Source organism: Lontra canadensis, unplaced genomic scaffold (assembly GCF_010015895.1).
Source record: "Lontra canadensis isolate GAN:19392208 unplaced genomic scaffold, GSC_riverotter_1.0 scaffold21, whole genome shotgun sequence".
NCBI lineage: Eukaryota > Metazoa > Chordata > Mammalia > Carnivora > Mustelidae > Lontra > Lontra canadensis.
The window spans coordinates 10634987-10648896 of record NW_022631015.1 but is presented as its reverse complement, the minus strand read 5'-3'; the positions used below and the strand labels follow the sequence as shown (position 1 = coordinate 10648896).

At 41.1% G+C, this 13910-nt stretch overlaps 1 protein-coding gene across 1 annotated transcript in view; it reads left to right on the top strand.

Moving 5' to 3' along the window:
- The first annotated feature begins 2457 nt into the window (after window positions 1-2457).
- ELOVL2 (ELOVL fatty acid elongase 2) overlaps window positions 2458-13910 on the top strand; it is a 59568-nt gene continuing 48115 nt past the window's right edge. Inside the window, exon 1 of the mRNA XM_032861562.1 lies at window positions 2458-2549. Coding sequence (XP_032717453.1) covers window positions 2547-2549 — 3 coding nt within the window. The 5' untranslated portion in view covers window positions 2458-2546. The remainder of the gene's footprint in view (window positions 2550-13910) is intronic.

Genomic DNA, 13910 nt, shown 5'->3' with positions numbered 1-13910 from the left:
GGGAAAAGTAGGTAGTGGTATAGATGAAACAAGATTAGTCATGGGTAGATAATCTCTAAAAAAGGTGATGGATACTTTGGAGTTCATTAATATGTATACCTTTTTTAGATGTTTGGAATTTTCCATAATTAAAAAAATGCAAATTGCTGTGAAGTTTATATTTCATCTGCTCTTCCAAACCACAGAAAGCAAGTTTCTCTGCCAAGTTTATAAGGATTCTTAAAGATAGGATTATTCAAAACAGCATGGTGTCATAGAAAGAATCCAACAGGTTTCAGATGGCGCTCTGGCTTCCCCATTTTCCAACTGTCTGACCATGTGACCCTGGGTATACCATTTCCCTTCTTTGGGCCTGAGGTTCCTCATCTGTACTGTTGTAAGCCACACAGCATTTACGTTATATTATGTTTATGTTAGGTTTATATTAGATACCCAGTAGTTACCTACAAATACCACATTTGAGCTAAAAGAATGATGAGCTTATAAATTGAGGCTGCCTTCTATAACTTCTGGGTTAATCTTAGGATCCCTTTGGTCTGCTTCCCAGATGTTGAAGAAGTTGCCCAGGTTGCATTGGTTGAAGTCTGGGTCAAGAAAGCTCTTCAAGCATCTGAACCTCATTTAGGTTCTTTTACTCTATTCTTTCTAGAAGGCCCATTCATTAATATACAGATGAAATAAAATGTTAACTATTTCAGGGTACAGGCTTTCACCTCCTTCATTAAGTTTATCCTAGGTATCTTATTCTTATTGGTGCAGTTATAAATGGGATTGTGTTGAATGAACAAAGTGAATGAATGAATGGAACTGGCAACAAATTGTCTATTTGGTTTCAGCCTGCCAACAGTAAGTAGAATATCACTTTCTGATTTCTACAGGCATTAGATCAAAAACAATATCAATAATTAGTACTTTTGCGGCAGGCATTTTTCTAGTGCTTTATTTATATTAATTTAATCCTAATAGCCATGTGTAATGCATCATTTTTATCCCCATTTTATAGACCAAGAAACTTTGAAGCACCGAGAATTAGGTAACTAAGCCAGTAGCACAGAGCCACTACGTGGCAGGGCTGACTCCTGAGCCCATCGATGGTAAGTTATTTCTTTTAAAGATTTTATTTATTTATTTGACAGAGAGAGATCACAAGCAGGCAGAGAGACAGGCAGAGAGAGAGGGGGAATCAGGCTCCCTGCGGAGCAGAGAGCCCTGATGCGAGGCTTGACGCCAGGCCCCGGGACCACCACTGGAGCGGAAGGCAGAGGCTTCAACCCACTGAGCCACCCAGGTGCCCCTGATGGTAAGATTTTAAGACACTTGGTTAACAAATTCCTACCTGTTCATGGTCTAAAGCTACGCACTCCTTATAAGCAAATATGTAACTGACGTTTTACACTCCAAAGACAGGGAACTCTAAATACTAGGAGATTATGCGACAACAGTTAGCCCTGACACCGACGGCTAGTCGCTCTGCTACTTCACAAAACTGCAAATACACCCGTAGTCCTTCAGGTGTGGAATGCTAAGTGTATGCGGAAGGGATCTCCGTGTACATGCAGATGTGGTGTACTGACTCTCAACAAACACGTTTACCTTTGCTTGCATTTCAGTGTACTACATCGGCCACATAAAAAAGCAAGCATTCCCAACGCTAAAGAGCGGGAAAGGTCATGCAGCACGCACAAGTCTATCTTTCCTAACATCTTCCACCTGGGTGACAAAAACTTCAAAAAATTAAAAGCCCAGCATCTAAGATCCCATAATTCCTGTTCACGCTTAAGTGTTCAACTAACCATTGGTGGTATTAACTAAAAAGTCCCTGGAATGAGACCTCTGCAGGCACCGTCTTGTGAAACAAGCAGTTGCCTGCTCAGACTGATCCGCTCCCGACTTGAAGCCAAAGAGAGCCCGATGCTCCCCGAATTTAAGACACCCACACCCCGCAAACCCGCAGGAGCATAAGCCATTCCCTTTGACGTGTGCTTGAAAATCGCGCAGCCCAGCTAAGGGGAGGAGCAGAGCCCTGGCCTCTACAGCTGCGGGTCCTCGCAGCTCCCGCAGCCACCGCCGCCTCGACGGGGGCGGGCAGCGGGCAGCTGCCGGCGGGGCGGTCCGCGCCGAGGCTCTGCGAACGTTGGGCCCCGGCACGCGACGGGCATCGGCGGCGCCTGCAAATCGCCACCCGGCCGGCAGGGGGCGCCTCGGACGGAGCCGGGCGTCCGGGAGGGGGCGCGCTAGGCCGCCGGGTGCCCCCGCTTCGCCGACCCCGCCCCTCCCTCGCCGCCCTCCTCGCGCCGCGGCCGGCGAGCCCCCGGCGAGCGGAGGGGGTGGGGAGCGGCGGGCGCCCGAAACGGCCCTGGAGCTCGGAGCGCCGCGCGGGAGCGGCGCGAGCCCGAGGGGGCGGGGAGGCGGGCGGGCGTGCGCGCGCCGGGCGTGGGTGTGGGCGTGGGTAAGTAGAGCGGCGCGGCGGGAGCGCGGGGCAGAGGGACGCGGGCTACCCTGGACAGCGCATCTTCGCCCGCCGGGTCGCCGCGCCTCAGCGGATCATGGTGAGTGGGCGCCGCGCGCCGCCGCCGCCTTTCTCCTTTCTCTCCTCGACCAACGCACTGGGCGGGAAGGGGCCGGGCGGACGGCGGCAGCGCGGGAGCCGCGGGTTCGACTGCTGGAACCCGTGGCGCTCGGTGGGCCTGGGGAGGGGGCGGTGAACGTTTGGGCGGGGGGCGGGCGCGCGGGCCGGGGCCGTGGGCTCGGGATCTTTGTCTGGGGGTCGCGGTCCCGCCCCGGCACCTCGAGGCGCCGCTCGCGTCCAGCCTCCTGTTGCAAGCGCGCAGCCGGCCGGGCGCCCGGGATGCCCGACGAAACCGCCCCCCGTTCCCGCGGCGGCCATTCCCGCTCGCCTCCCGCACCGTGCTCTCCTCCCGGCCCGACCCCGGCGGGGGGCCGGCGTTTCCCTCGCGTGGTCCCGACCCTGCCTCCGGAAATTCTGGGGGTTTTGTCTCTAACGGTTGAATCCATGCCTCCTCTCGTCCCCGCGCCGTGCCTGCAATCCCGGGGGTGTGTCTGCGTGCTTGCCCCGGCCTCCCTGGCTTTGCATCGTGGAATCGGGGAGGTTCCCATTTGTTTACGGAGATTGGGGCGGTGGGCGGTCTGGTGTGTTCTTTGCGACGACGACTCTCCCAGTTTCCCGGGCCAGTACTCGACTCTGAATTCACACCGCTTTTTGCTGCCCACGGGGCTCTGTCCTGGAGAGAGAGGGGTGCTCTGTGTGTCCGTGGGTATCCCATGAACTGCCTGAGAGTTTTGGCAGAAGAACCTGGTTCTGTGACTACAAAAAGACAAAGTGATGTGGTTTCCATATGGTTCCTTCTCCACTATGGGGCTTGTTAAAGCATGCTAATCTCCTTTCTTTTTCCCACTCCAGCTGACACTGATCAGGCCCGGATTTTGCTCTCTCTCTCTCTCTCTCCACCCTCTCAGGCTCACACCATCTACCTGATTATACGTGAGGTGAAGCCTTCTCCGCCTTCTCTGGCCACCCTGTCTAAAATTTCAGCCTTTCCTACCCCACCCACCGCAGTTCCTATCACCCTTCTTGCTTCATTTTTTTTCCTTTATAGCATTATTTAACAGGTTCTTTTGTTTATCTTGTTTACTGAAAGTGTTCCCCACTAGAATGTAAATATCAGCGCTGAGATTTTTTTCATTTTGTTCACTGCTAGTATTTCTAGTACCTATAACAGTGCTTGGCATATAATATGTGCTTGATAGAAAATTAACCCCCAAACCCAGCCTACTAATGCTGATGTACAAATGGGAAGCAGCAGGGCAACTACAAGGATTACCTATCCAGTTGACAGTCCATAAGGATGAGAAGCTCAAGGGAAGTTTGAGAAAAGGGATGCTCCTGGAAATGAGGGACTCAGTGTGGTGACTCTCAATGAGAAGAATAGAGCTAGCCATCTCTTAATGCCTGGGTCTATCACTTCATGTCCTTGACACCTTTGCACTTGGATGGATAAAGCAGTTTTAGAGCTAACTGGCTCCTCGGGGGCCTGAACCTTTATTACAGATTATTATGAATTGTAATGAGTAAGAAAAGTCCTAGGATTTCACCGTAATTGGAAGAGTCATGGGAATTAATCTCAGCCAAAATAAAGGGCTTGCTCTTGTTAACCCTACCCTGTACTGTTGTGATACTGCCTTTTCAGAAAAGCATTTTTCAGAAACTTTGGGTTTTCCGAGGAGGTATTTTTGTGCCTATGTCCACATAAAAGTCCTGTTGCTTTAAAAAGTGATGCTGGCAGTGGGAAGGTTTCTAAGGGTTAAATTCCAAAATAAGCTACTGGGTCCGTACAGAGAGATACTGCTTTGAATCCATGTCCAACGTGAATGTAGTTTTTCTCGATGTCTGCCAATTAGTCTTATTCCAAAGCTTATATTTTTTCCTTCAAATTCCCTTTTGCTTTCCCCTTTCTATAGTGTAAATGTTTAGCAATCCTTTGTTTTACGCCTGGGGACATGTGTTTTTATAATCTGAGCCGAACTGCCTAGTAAAATTTACATGGGCAAGTTCCTGAAAATGAGGTAATTTAGCTGTTTCTCTTCATGTTTAGCAGTTCTGTGATAACTGCTGTCATGGCCAGATAGGTAGTAAAGATGAAAGATGGAAAGGAAGGAATGATACATTTGTCTTTAAAATTAAATCCAACCACCAAACATAAATGAAAAACACTTCATTCTTTTGGTCCCAATTTATATTTGTAGGAGATTTTATGTTATTCCAGTCAAAATATCAAGCCATTTCCCCCCTGTCTATTCCTCAAGGAATATATTTTTTAAGGAATATAAATCCTCTTTCAAAGCTATCCAGTTGGGTAAGCTTAATTCTTGTTCTTTCAACAAAAAGTTACAATTTCATCCAGCTCCCTTAAAAACACTTTTTTAAAAAAATTGGCGTATAATTGATCCCTTCAAAACATTTTAATCACAGTTTGGGAGATTCAGGCACTTTCATAGTCTGAAAGAGGGTTTTTAAAATTTAAGTAGCTCCATATCGTAAATTTGTTATATACAGAAAACAGGGTCCTATTATTGAGGGTTGTGCCCAGAATCCTCTCCCTTGGACAGTCTGCTGTCTAACCTGACCGTTTTGGATATTTAGGAGTAGATGTTGTTAAGGGACAAGAGGTTACACCAGTAAGCTCTTATTTAAGCTCAACGTGGTAAAAATATGCCAACATGAGTAGCTCAGCAAAATTCTGAAGTTACAAATTTATACATTTGTATCGTAATCGAATTAGGACATCTCTGGTATGTCTCTGGCTCTTGACCGTGAACCATTCTAATAAATTGTTAGCTTAAATATAGCCATTTAAAATCTAACAGTTGAAGAGTTGCAGAGTATAAATTGTTCTGGAATTGATGATGTGGCAGTTTAGACCTTGAGATCTGGAGTGAGTCATGGATTTGAATCCCAACACCAAGATATAACTTTGTGACCTTGGGCAGGTTAACTTGTTTAGGACTTAGTTTTGTTTTTTGTTTTTTTTTTTTCTATAAAAGAAGACAATGATACCATTTCATAAAGCTGTTGGAAGGAACAAAGAAGATAATGCACTAACTCTGGCCAGTATAGTTCTTCGAGCATTCAGTGAATATTATCTTTTATAATGACGTGTGTTCTTTCTCCCATATCTGGCTGTTTTCAGTTGAAAAAAATCTCAGAATAATGTCTGTGATTTACTCATGGATCTCATCCCCTTATGTGATCCTGAAATGTATCTAGTATTGCTCTGTATCAACACCATCCAGTAGGAATATGCAAACTGTATACGTAATTTAACATTTTCTAATCGTGGCATTAAGAAGTAAAAAGACAAGTGAAATTAATTTCAATAACAGATTTTAGTTAACCCAATTCATGCAAGTATTATTCCAACATGTAAGCATTGTAAAAAAAAAAAAATTAGTACACATTTTTCCCCCATATGAAATCAACATCTTGTTATGTGTTTTATACTGACAGCACATTCGGTTCAGGTGAGCCACAATTTTAGGAGTAACCACCTGTGGGACAAAACAGGCCCAGATGACACACATCTTCCAAATTTACCTCCTGTGTGCTGGGCAATTCCCTCTCCTTGTGAGAACCTCACTGCCGCCTTAAACTTAGTGTTACCAAAAGTCAGCTAGCTACTCAGCTTTCAGACTGTCCTCTCTGTTCCCTTTGGCTGCTAGTAATTCCACCAGCTCTCAAGTCTACTGTGTCTGAAATCGGATTCTTACTTGCCTTTTTCTTTTATAGTGTTCATTGTATATCTTCTCACATTTTGAGACTCTCTTTATATTTTCTCTCTTCTCCAGCCCCCTCTCCATTATTGTCTTTCTTACAGATTTCCTCCTTTGTGGCGTCTTAGTTTTTAACCTTTGTACTTGAAGCTCATTATTTTTTCAAGGCCAGAGTCCTCATTGTCCTATAGTAGCTTAAAGCTAAGGGCGCTCTGGTCCTCACATGTTTCCAAGGTCTCCTTCTTGCCTCCTCCCTGTGTTGCACTTCCCTTCCTGCCTCTGAAGAGAGGTCTCTCTAACCTCCCTGTCTTTGGGATCCGCATTCTCACCGTTCTCTCATAGCTCTTTCGTATGTTAATTTACGTATGCTTTCTATTTTATACCTTATTCTTGTGTTTCACACCTTTATCAAATATCCAAAGAAATAGAATTCCTTTAACTGAAAATTTGATATTGCAATGACCCACCCAAGGAAAGAAGCGCAGATAAAGGAAGGGGAAAAATAAACCATGAGAAGGAAAAATGAAATTATTCTTTGAGCTTTAACTATCTTTCAAGAAGTATCAATGGACCTGATTAATAATGATAGCAACAACCACCACAACTGTGGTAACACCTTACTCAGGGCTTTATAGGAAACAGAACAGCTTTCCTCTAGCTTGGTAAATAGAGGCAGGAAACAACAGCAAGGTGTTGAAACAAGAGTCAAGAAACCTAGTTTCTTTCTAGTCCTAGCTTTTTTTTTACTGACTAGCTCTATTGCCTTAATCCCATCACACTGAGACACTATTTACTCATCTGCAAAATGGGGTATTCTCCTTTCACAGGGTTATTTTGGCAGAATCAGTGGAGCCTTTACACTGGCTCTTCTCTCTGGCTGCCTGGCTGGATCTTTCTGCCAGAAAGCTGTATGGCTGTCTTCTTAATACTTTTTTTTTTTTTTTTTCTTCTTTCGTGAGTGTTGAGAGAAAACGATCTTAGGATCAAAAAAATTGGGGGAAGCAGTAGTCAAGACAGGTTTCTTTTTTTCTTTTCTCTTTCTTTCTTTCTTTCTTTTTTTTAATGTTTCAGGAGTACAACACAGTGATCCAACAAAATCTATACCTTATGCAATGCTCACTAGAAGTGTAGCTATCATCGGTCCCCAGACAGTGCTATTACAATACAATACAAAACGGACTGTATTCCCCAGGCTGTACCTTTCATCCCTGTGACTTCTTCATTCCTGAACTGGAGTCCCAAATCTCCTACTCCTCTTCACTCATTTTGTTTGTCCTCCAATCCCTCCTCCCCCTGGCAGTCACCTGTTCTCTGTATTTATGAATCTGTTGCTGCTTTTCTTTCTTCATCTGCTTTTTTTTTCCTTTCTTTTTTTTAGGTTCCACGTATACATAAAATCCTATAGTGTTTGTCTTTCTCTGTCAGACTTACTTCATTTAGCATCATACTCTCTAGGTCTTTCCATGTTGTCATAAATGACATTCTTTTTTTTTTTAAATATTTTATTTATTTGTCACGGAGAGAGAGGACAAGCAGACAAAGTGGCAGGTAGAGGCAGAGAGAGAAGCAGTCTCCCCCCTGAGCAAGGAGCCCGATGCGGGACTCGATCCCCAGATGCTGGGATCATGACCTGAGCCGAAGGCAGCCGCTTAACCGGCTGAGCCACCCTGGTGTCCCTTTTCTGTTTTGGGTTTTTTTGTGTTTTTTTTTTGACTAATATTCTATTGTGAGATATATATACAAATATATCACACATCTTATTTATCCATCTATCGATGGACACCTGGTTTACTTTCATATCTTGGCTATTGGAAATAATGCTGCAATAAACATAGGGGTGCTTATATTTTTTGGAATTCGTGTTTTCCTTTCTTTTGAGTAAATACCCGGTAGTGGAGTTGGTGGATCATATGGTGGCTCTATTTTTAATTTTTTGAGGCACCTCCTTACTGTTTTCTACAGTGGCTGCACCATTTTACGTTCCCACCAATGGTGCACGAGGGTTCCCTCTTCTCCACATCCTCGCCGACACCTGTTATTTTTCTTCTTTTGGAGACTAGCCATTCTGGCAGGTGTGAGGTGGAATCTCAGTGGGGCTTTGGTTTGTATTTCCCTGATGCCGAGCAAAGTTGAGCAGATTTTCGTGTGTCTGTTGGCCATCTGGATGTCTTAGTCGGAAACATTTCTTTTCAGGTCCTTTATCCATTTTGTAATTGGATATTATTTGGGGGTTTTGGTGTTGAATTGTGTAAGTTACTTACATATTTCAGAAATTAATCCCTTCATCAGCGATATCATGTGCAGATACATTCTTCCACTCAGCAGATTGCCTTTTTGTTTTGTTGTTTCCTTCACTGTCCAGAAGCTTTTTATTTTGATGTAGTCCCTGTAGTGTATTTTTGCCTTTGTTTCCCTTGCCTGACGAGACAGATCTAGGAAACTATTAGTAAGACTGATGTCCAAGAAATTTCTGCTTGTGTTTTCTTCTAGGATTTTTATGGTTTGGGGTCTCACATTTAGGCCTTTAATCCATCTCGAGTTTCTTTTTTTGTGATGGTGTGAGAAAAGTTGGGCACCGTCCTTCTTCTGCATGTAGCTGTCCCATTTTCCCAGCACCATTAACTGGAAAGACTGTCTTTTCTTCATTGTATATTATTGCCTCCTTTGTCATAGATTGAATAACCCACATAAGCATCAGTTCATTTCTGGGCTCTCTATCCTGTTCCTTTGATCTATGTGTCTGTTTTTATGCCAGTACCATGCTGTTTCGATTTCTGTAGCTTTGTAGTATATTTTGAAATCAGACTGTGATGCCTCCAACTTTGTTCTTCTTTCTCAAGATTGCTTTGGCTGTGCAGGGTCTTCTGTGGTTCCAGACCAATGTTAGGATTGTTTATTCTGAGATGTGTGAAAAGTGCTATTGTATGTTGATCATGATTGTACTGAATCTGTATATTGCTTTGGGTAGTATGGACATTTTTAACAATATTATTCCTCCAATCCATGAGTATGATGCATCTTTTCATTTGTTTATGGTGTCTTTAATTTCTTTTATCCGTGTTGTATAGTTTTCAGAGTCTAGGTCTTTCACCTCCTTGGTAAAGTTTATTCCTAGGTATCTTATTCTTTTTGGTGTAGTTACAACTGGCATTGTTTTCTTAATTTCTGTTTCTGCTTTGTTATTAGTATATAGAAATGCCCCAGATTTCTGTGTATTAATTTTATATCTTGCAACCATACTGAATGCTTTTATTTGAACAGTGTTTTGGTGAAGTCTTTAGGGTTATCTATAGTATCCTGTCATCTGCAAATAGTGAGTTTTCTTTTTTCCCTCCCCATTTGGATACTGTTTATTTCTTTATAGTGTGATTGCTATGGCTAGGACTTACAGTACCGTGTTAAATTAAAGTGGTGAGGTGGACATCCTTATCTTCTTCCAATCTCAGAGGAAAAGCTTTCAGTTTTTCACCATGATGTTCGTTCTGGTTTGTCATGTATGGCCTTTATTATGTTGAGGTATGGTCCCTCTAAGCATACTTTGTTGAGCATTTTTTGTCACAAGTGGATATTAAATTTTGTCAGATGCTTTTTTCCATCTATTGGTGTGATCATATGATTGTTATCCTTTGTTTTGTTAATGTGGTGTATCACATTGACTGATTTGTACATAGTGACCATTCTTGCTCCCCAGAATAAATCCCACTTGATCGTGGTGACTCTTTTAATGTGTTTTTGGAATTGTTTGCTAATATTTTATTGAGGATTTTTGCATCTGTGTTCATCAGGTATATTGGCCTATAGTTTCCTTTTTTTTTGTAATGTGTAGTTTTGGTGTCAGGGTATTGTTGACCTCATAGAATGTATCTGGACATTTCCTTCCTCTGATGTTTTTTGAAATAGTTTGAGAATTGATGTTAATTCTTGAAATGTGTCATGGAATTCACCTGTGAATCCACCTGGTCCTGGGCTTTTGTTTGTTGGAACGTTTTTTGATTACTGATTGCATTTTGTTAGTTTCGTCTGGTTAGATTTTCTATTTCTTCTTGACTGCTTTTGGAAGATGGTATATTCCTAAGAATTTATCCATTTCTAGGTTGTCCAGTTTGTTGACATATAATTTTTCTTAGTAATTTTTATATTCTTTTGTATTTCTGTGGTGTTGTTGTCACTTCTTTCGTTTCTGATGTTACTTATTTGGATCCTCTTTTTTTTTTTCTTAATGAGTTTGGCTAAAGCTTTATCAATTTTGTTATCTTTTTGAAGAAACGTTCTTGGTTTCATTTTTTTTTTAAATCTCTATTTCATAGATTTCTGCTCCAATCTTTATTATTTCCTTCTTTCTGTTGATTTTTCTGCTTGGATGACCTACCCATTGTTGTAAATGGGTGTTAAAGTTGCCTGCTGTTATTATATTACTGTCAATTTCTCCCTCATATTTTTCAGTATTTATGTATTTAAGAGCTCCATTGTTGGGTGTGTAGATATTCATAATCATTATATCCTCTTGTTATATTGATCCCTTTATCATTATGTAATGCCATTTTTTGGTTACAGTCTTTGTTTTATTTTATTTTTTTAAAGAATTTATTGATATGAGAGAGCACACACATGCACACACACAGGGAGGGGAAGAGGGAGAAGTGGACTCCACACTGAACAGGGAGCCCCGACGCAGGGCTCAATCCCAGGACCCTGAGATCATGACCTGAGCTAAAGGCAGAGGCTTAACTAACCGAGCCACCCAGGAGCCCCACAGCCTTTGTTTTAAAGTCTGTTTTGTCTGATACACGTATTGCTAGTTTGGCTTTTATTTTATTTTTGTCTCCCTTTGCATGAAATATTTTTTTCTGTCCCTTCACTTTCAATCTCTATGTGTCTTTAGATCTGAAGTGGGTCTCTTGTAGGCGGCGTATGTGCTATGTGACTTTTATTTTTAATTCAGTCATCCTGTATATTTTGATCATTTAGTATTTATTTATTTATTTAACATATAATGCATTATTTGTTTCGGGGGTACAGGTCTGTGATTCATCACTCTTACACAATTGACAGCTTTCACCATAACACATAACCTTCCCAGTGTGATTGAGCATTTAGACAATTTACATTTAAATTAATTATTGATAGGTATGTACTCACTGCCATTTTGTTAATTGTTTTCTAGGTTTGGTTTCTTTTTTTTTTTTTTCCCCCTTTGTAGTTCTTCTCTGTTCCTTTTTTTTTCTTGTTCCCTTTCCTTGTGGTTGATGACTTTCTTTTATGTTTGGCTTTCTTAACGTACTTATTATTATAGGTTTTTTGCTTGTGGTTTCCATGAGGTTCACATAAAACATCTTAAATATATAACAGTCTGTATTAAGTTGATGGTCACTTACGTTCACACACATTCTTAAAAAAACTATTTTTACTCCCCCATCCCATTTTGTATATTTGTTACTATAATTTATGTGTTTTTATTCTGAGTTCCCTTTAACTAATCTTTACGATATAATTGGTTTTGCTGCTTCCATTCTGTAACATGCGTAGTAGCTCTGTGATTGTTCTGCTGTCTTTACTGTGTGTTTGCTTTTACTCATGAAGTTTTGTTCTCTCATAATTTTCTAATTTTGAAAATTTCATAATTTTCCTTCCAATTATGACTTTCTCTTTTTCACTTAATGAATTCCCTTTAACATTTCCTATAGGGCCAGTTTAGCGTGATGAACTCCTTTAACTTTTGTTTGGGGGGAACTCTCTCCTTCTATTCTGAATGGTAATCTTGCTGCTGGGTAGATATGTTGTTGTTGTTGTTGTTTTTCCCTTTCAGGACTTTGAATATATTATGCCACTCCCTTCTGGCCTGCAAAGCTTCTGCTAAAGAATTAGTACAAGGCCTTTTCCCTTCTTCCTTTGTAATTAGTTGCTCCTCTCTTGCTGCTTTTAAGATTCTTTGCTTATCTGTGATCTTTAACATTTTAGTTATTATGTATCACGATGTAGACTTCCTTGGTTCATCTTGTTTGGAGCTTTCTGTGCTTCTTAACCTAGGAGTCTGTTTCCTTCTTTAGGTTAGGGAAGTGTTCAGCTATTATTTCTTCAAATATAACTTCTGCCCCTTTCTTCTCCCTCTGGGGCCCATATAATACAATGTTCCTTCCCTTGTTGTTGTCCAAGAGATCCCTTAACCTGTCCTTCTTTCTCTTATTCTTTTTGCTTTTTGCTGTTCAGCTTGGGTGCTTTCCGTTATGCCCTCTTCCAGACTGCTGATCTGTTCTTCTGCATCTTCTAATCTATTGTTGATTCCTGCTAGTGTATTTTTCCTTTCAGTTATTGCTTTGTACTTTCTTAACTACACCTAGCTTAACAACTCTATTTAAAACTGAGACCTGCCCTGCCATATTCACATATGCCTGGTCCCCTTAAACTGCTATATTTTTCATAGCACTTGGATTTACTCATTTATGTAGAACTTGGTACCTTTTAATTATTTGATTTTTGTTTGTCCTTTCATGACATGTCCTTTCATGTCCCCTTTTGTTTGCAAGCTTCACAAGGACAGATTTTTGTTTGCCTTGCTCAGGAAAGGATCTCAAGCATCTAGGCTAATGCCTAACCTATAGCAAATTCTAAGCAGTTATTTGTTGATAATACAAAGGCCAGTTTTGCTGTTTCCCAGTGCAGTGTTCTTTTCTCATCAATCCCATTTACCAACCATAAAGGATTAATTTGGAAATGCACATCTGCTTTGCAAACATATCCACAGCACCATTCTTTTAAAGACCAGTATCTCTTAAGACATTTATAATTATTTATCACAATTGACTTTGGCATGTTTCAGTAACGTAGCTGTTTCATCCATGCACATGTGCTTGTATAACCTTTCAGTAAATGATGATGTATATGTATTCTTAAAAATTATGTTTATATTTCACAGTCATATTTGTGGAAGGGGTCAGGTTATTTCATTTCTAGGTAGTGAAACCTATAATTTTATTATGTTATTGAAATTAGTGAGTGCATATACATTTCCATAATTATATTTGCTTTTCATAATATAATTTGTAGATGGGACCAGATTATGTTCTTATTTTTACATAGTGAAATCTATAACTAATAATATTAAATTCTCACTGAGATTAAAAACTAATATCTTTTTTTATTTAAAAAAAAATTTTTTTAAAGATTTTATTTATTTGTCAGAGAGAGTGAGCACAGGCAGACAGAGTGGCAGGCAGAGGGAGAAGCAGGCTCCCCGCTGAGCAAGGAGCCGGATGTGGGACTTGATCCCAGGATGCTGGGATCCTGACCTGAGCCAAAGGCAGCCGCTTAACCAACTGAGCTACCCAGGCGTCCCAAAAATGAATATCTTAATAGTAATATAAACAAAGCTATCATTTGTGAATTTACTGAGTGATTACTTTGATTCTTACATATGCATTGTCTTTTTTGCCTTTTTGTTATCACTTAAATACACTACAAGTGTAGTCATGTTATTTTATATTTATTAATCTGTTAATGTGTGTAAAAGTGCACTGGAAAACACTTACCTTTTTTGAAGCCTTACAAAAACTTGAGAGAGGCAAGTCCTACACCAGTGTACCTACTGTACAGGTGAGAAAATAGAGTTTCAAAGAATAAATGAT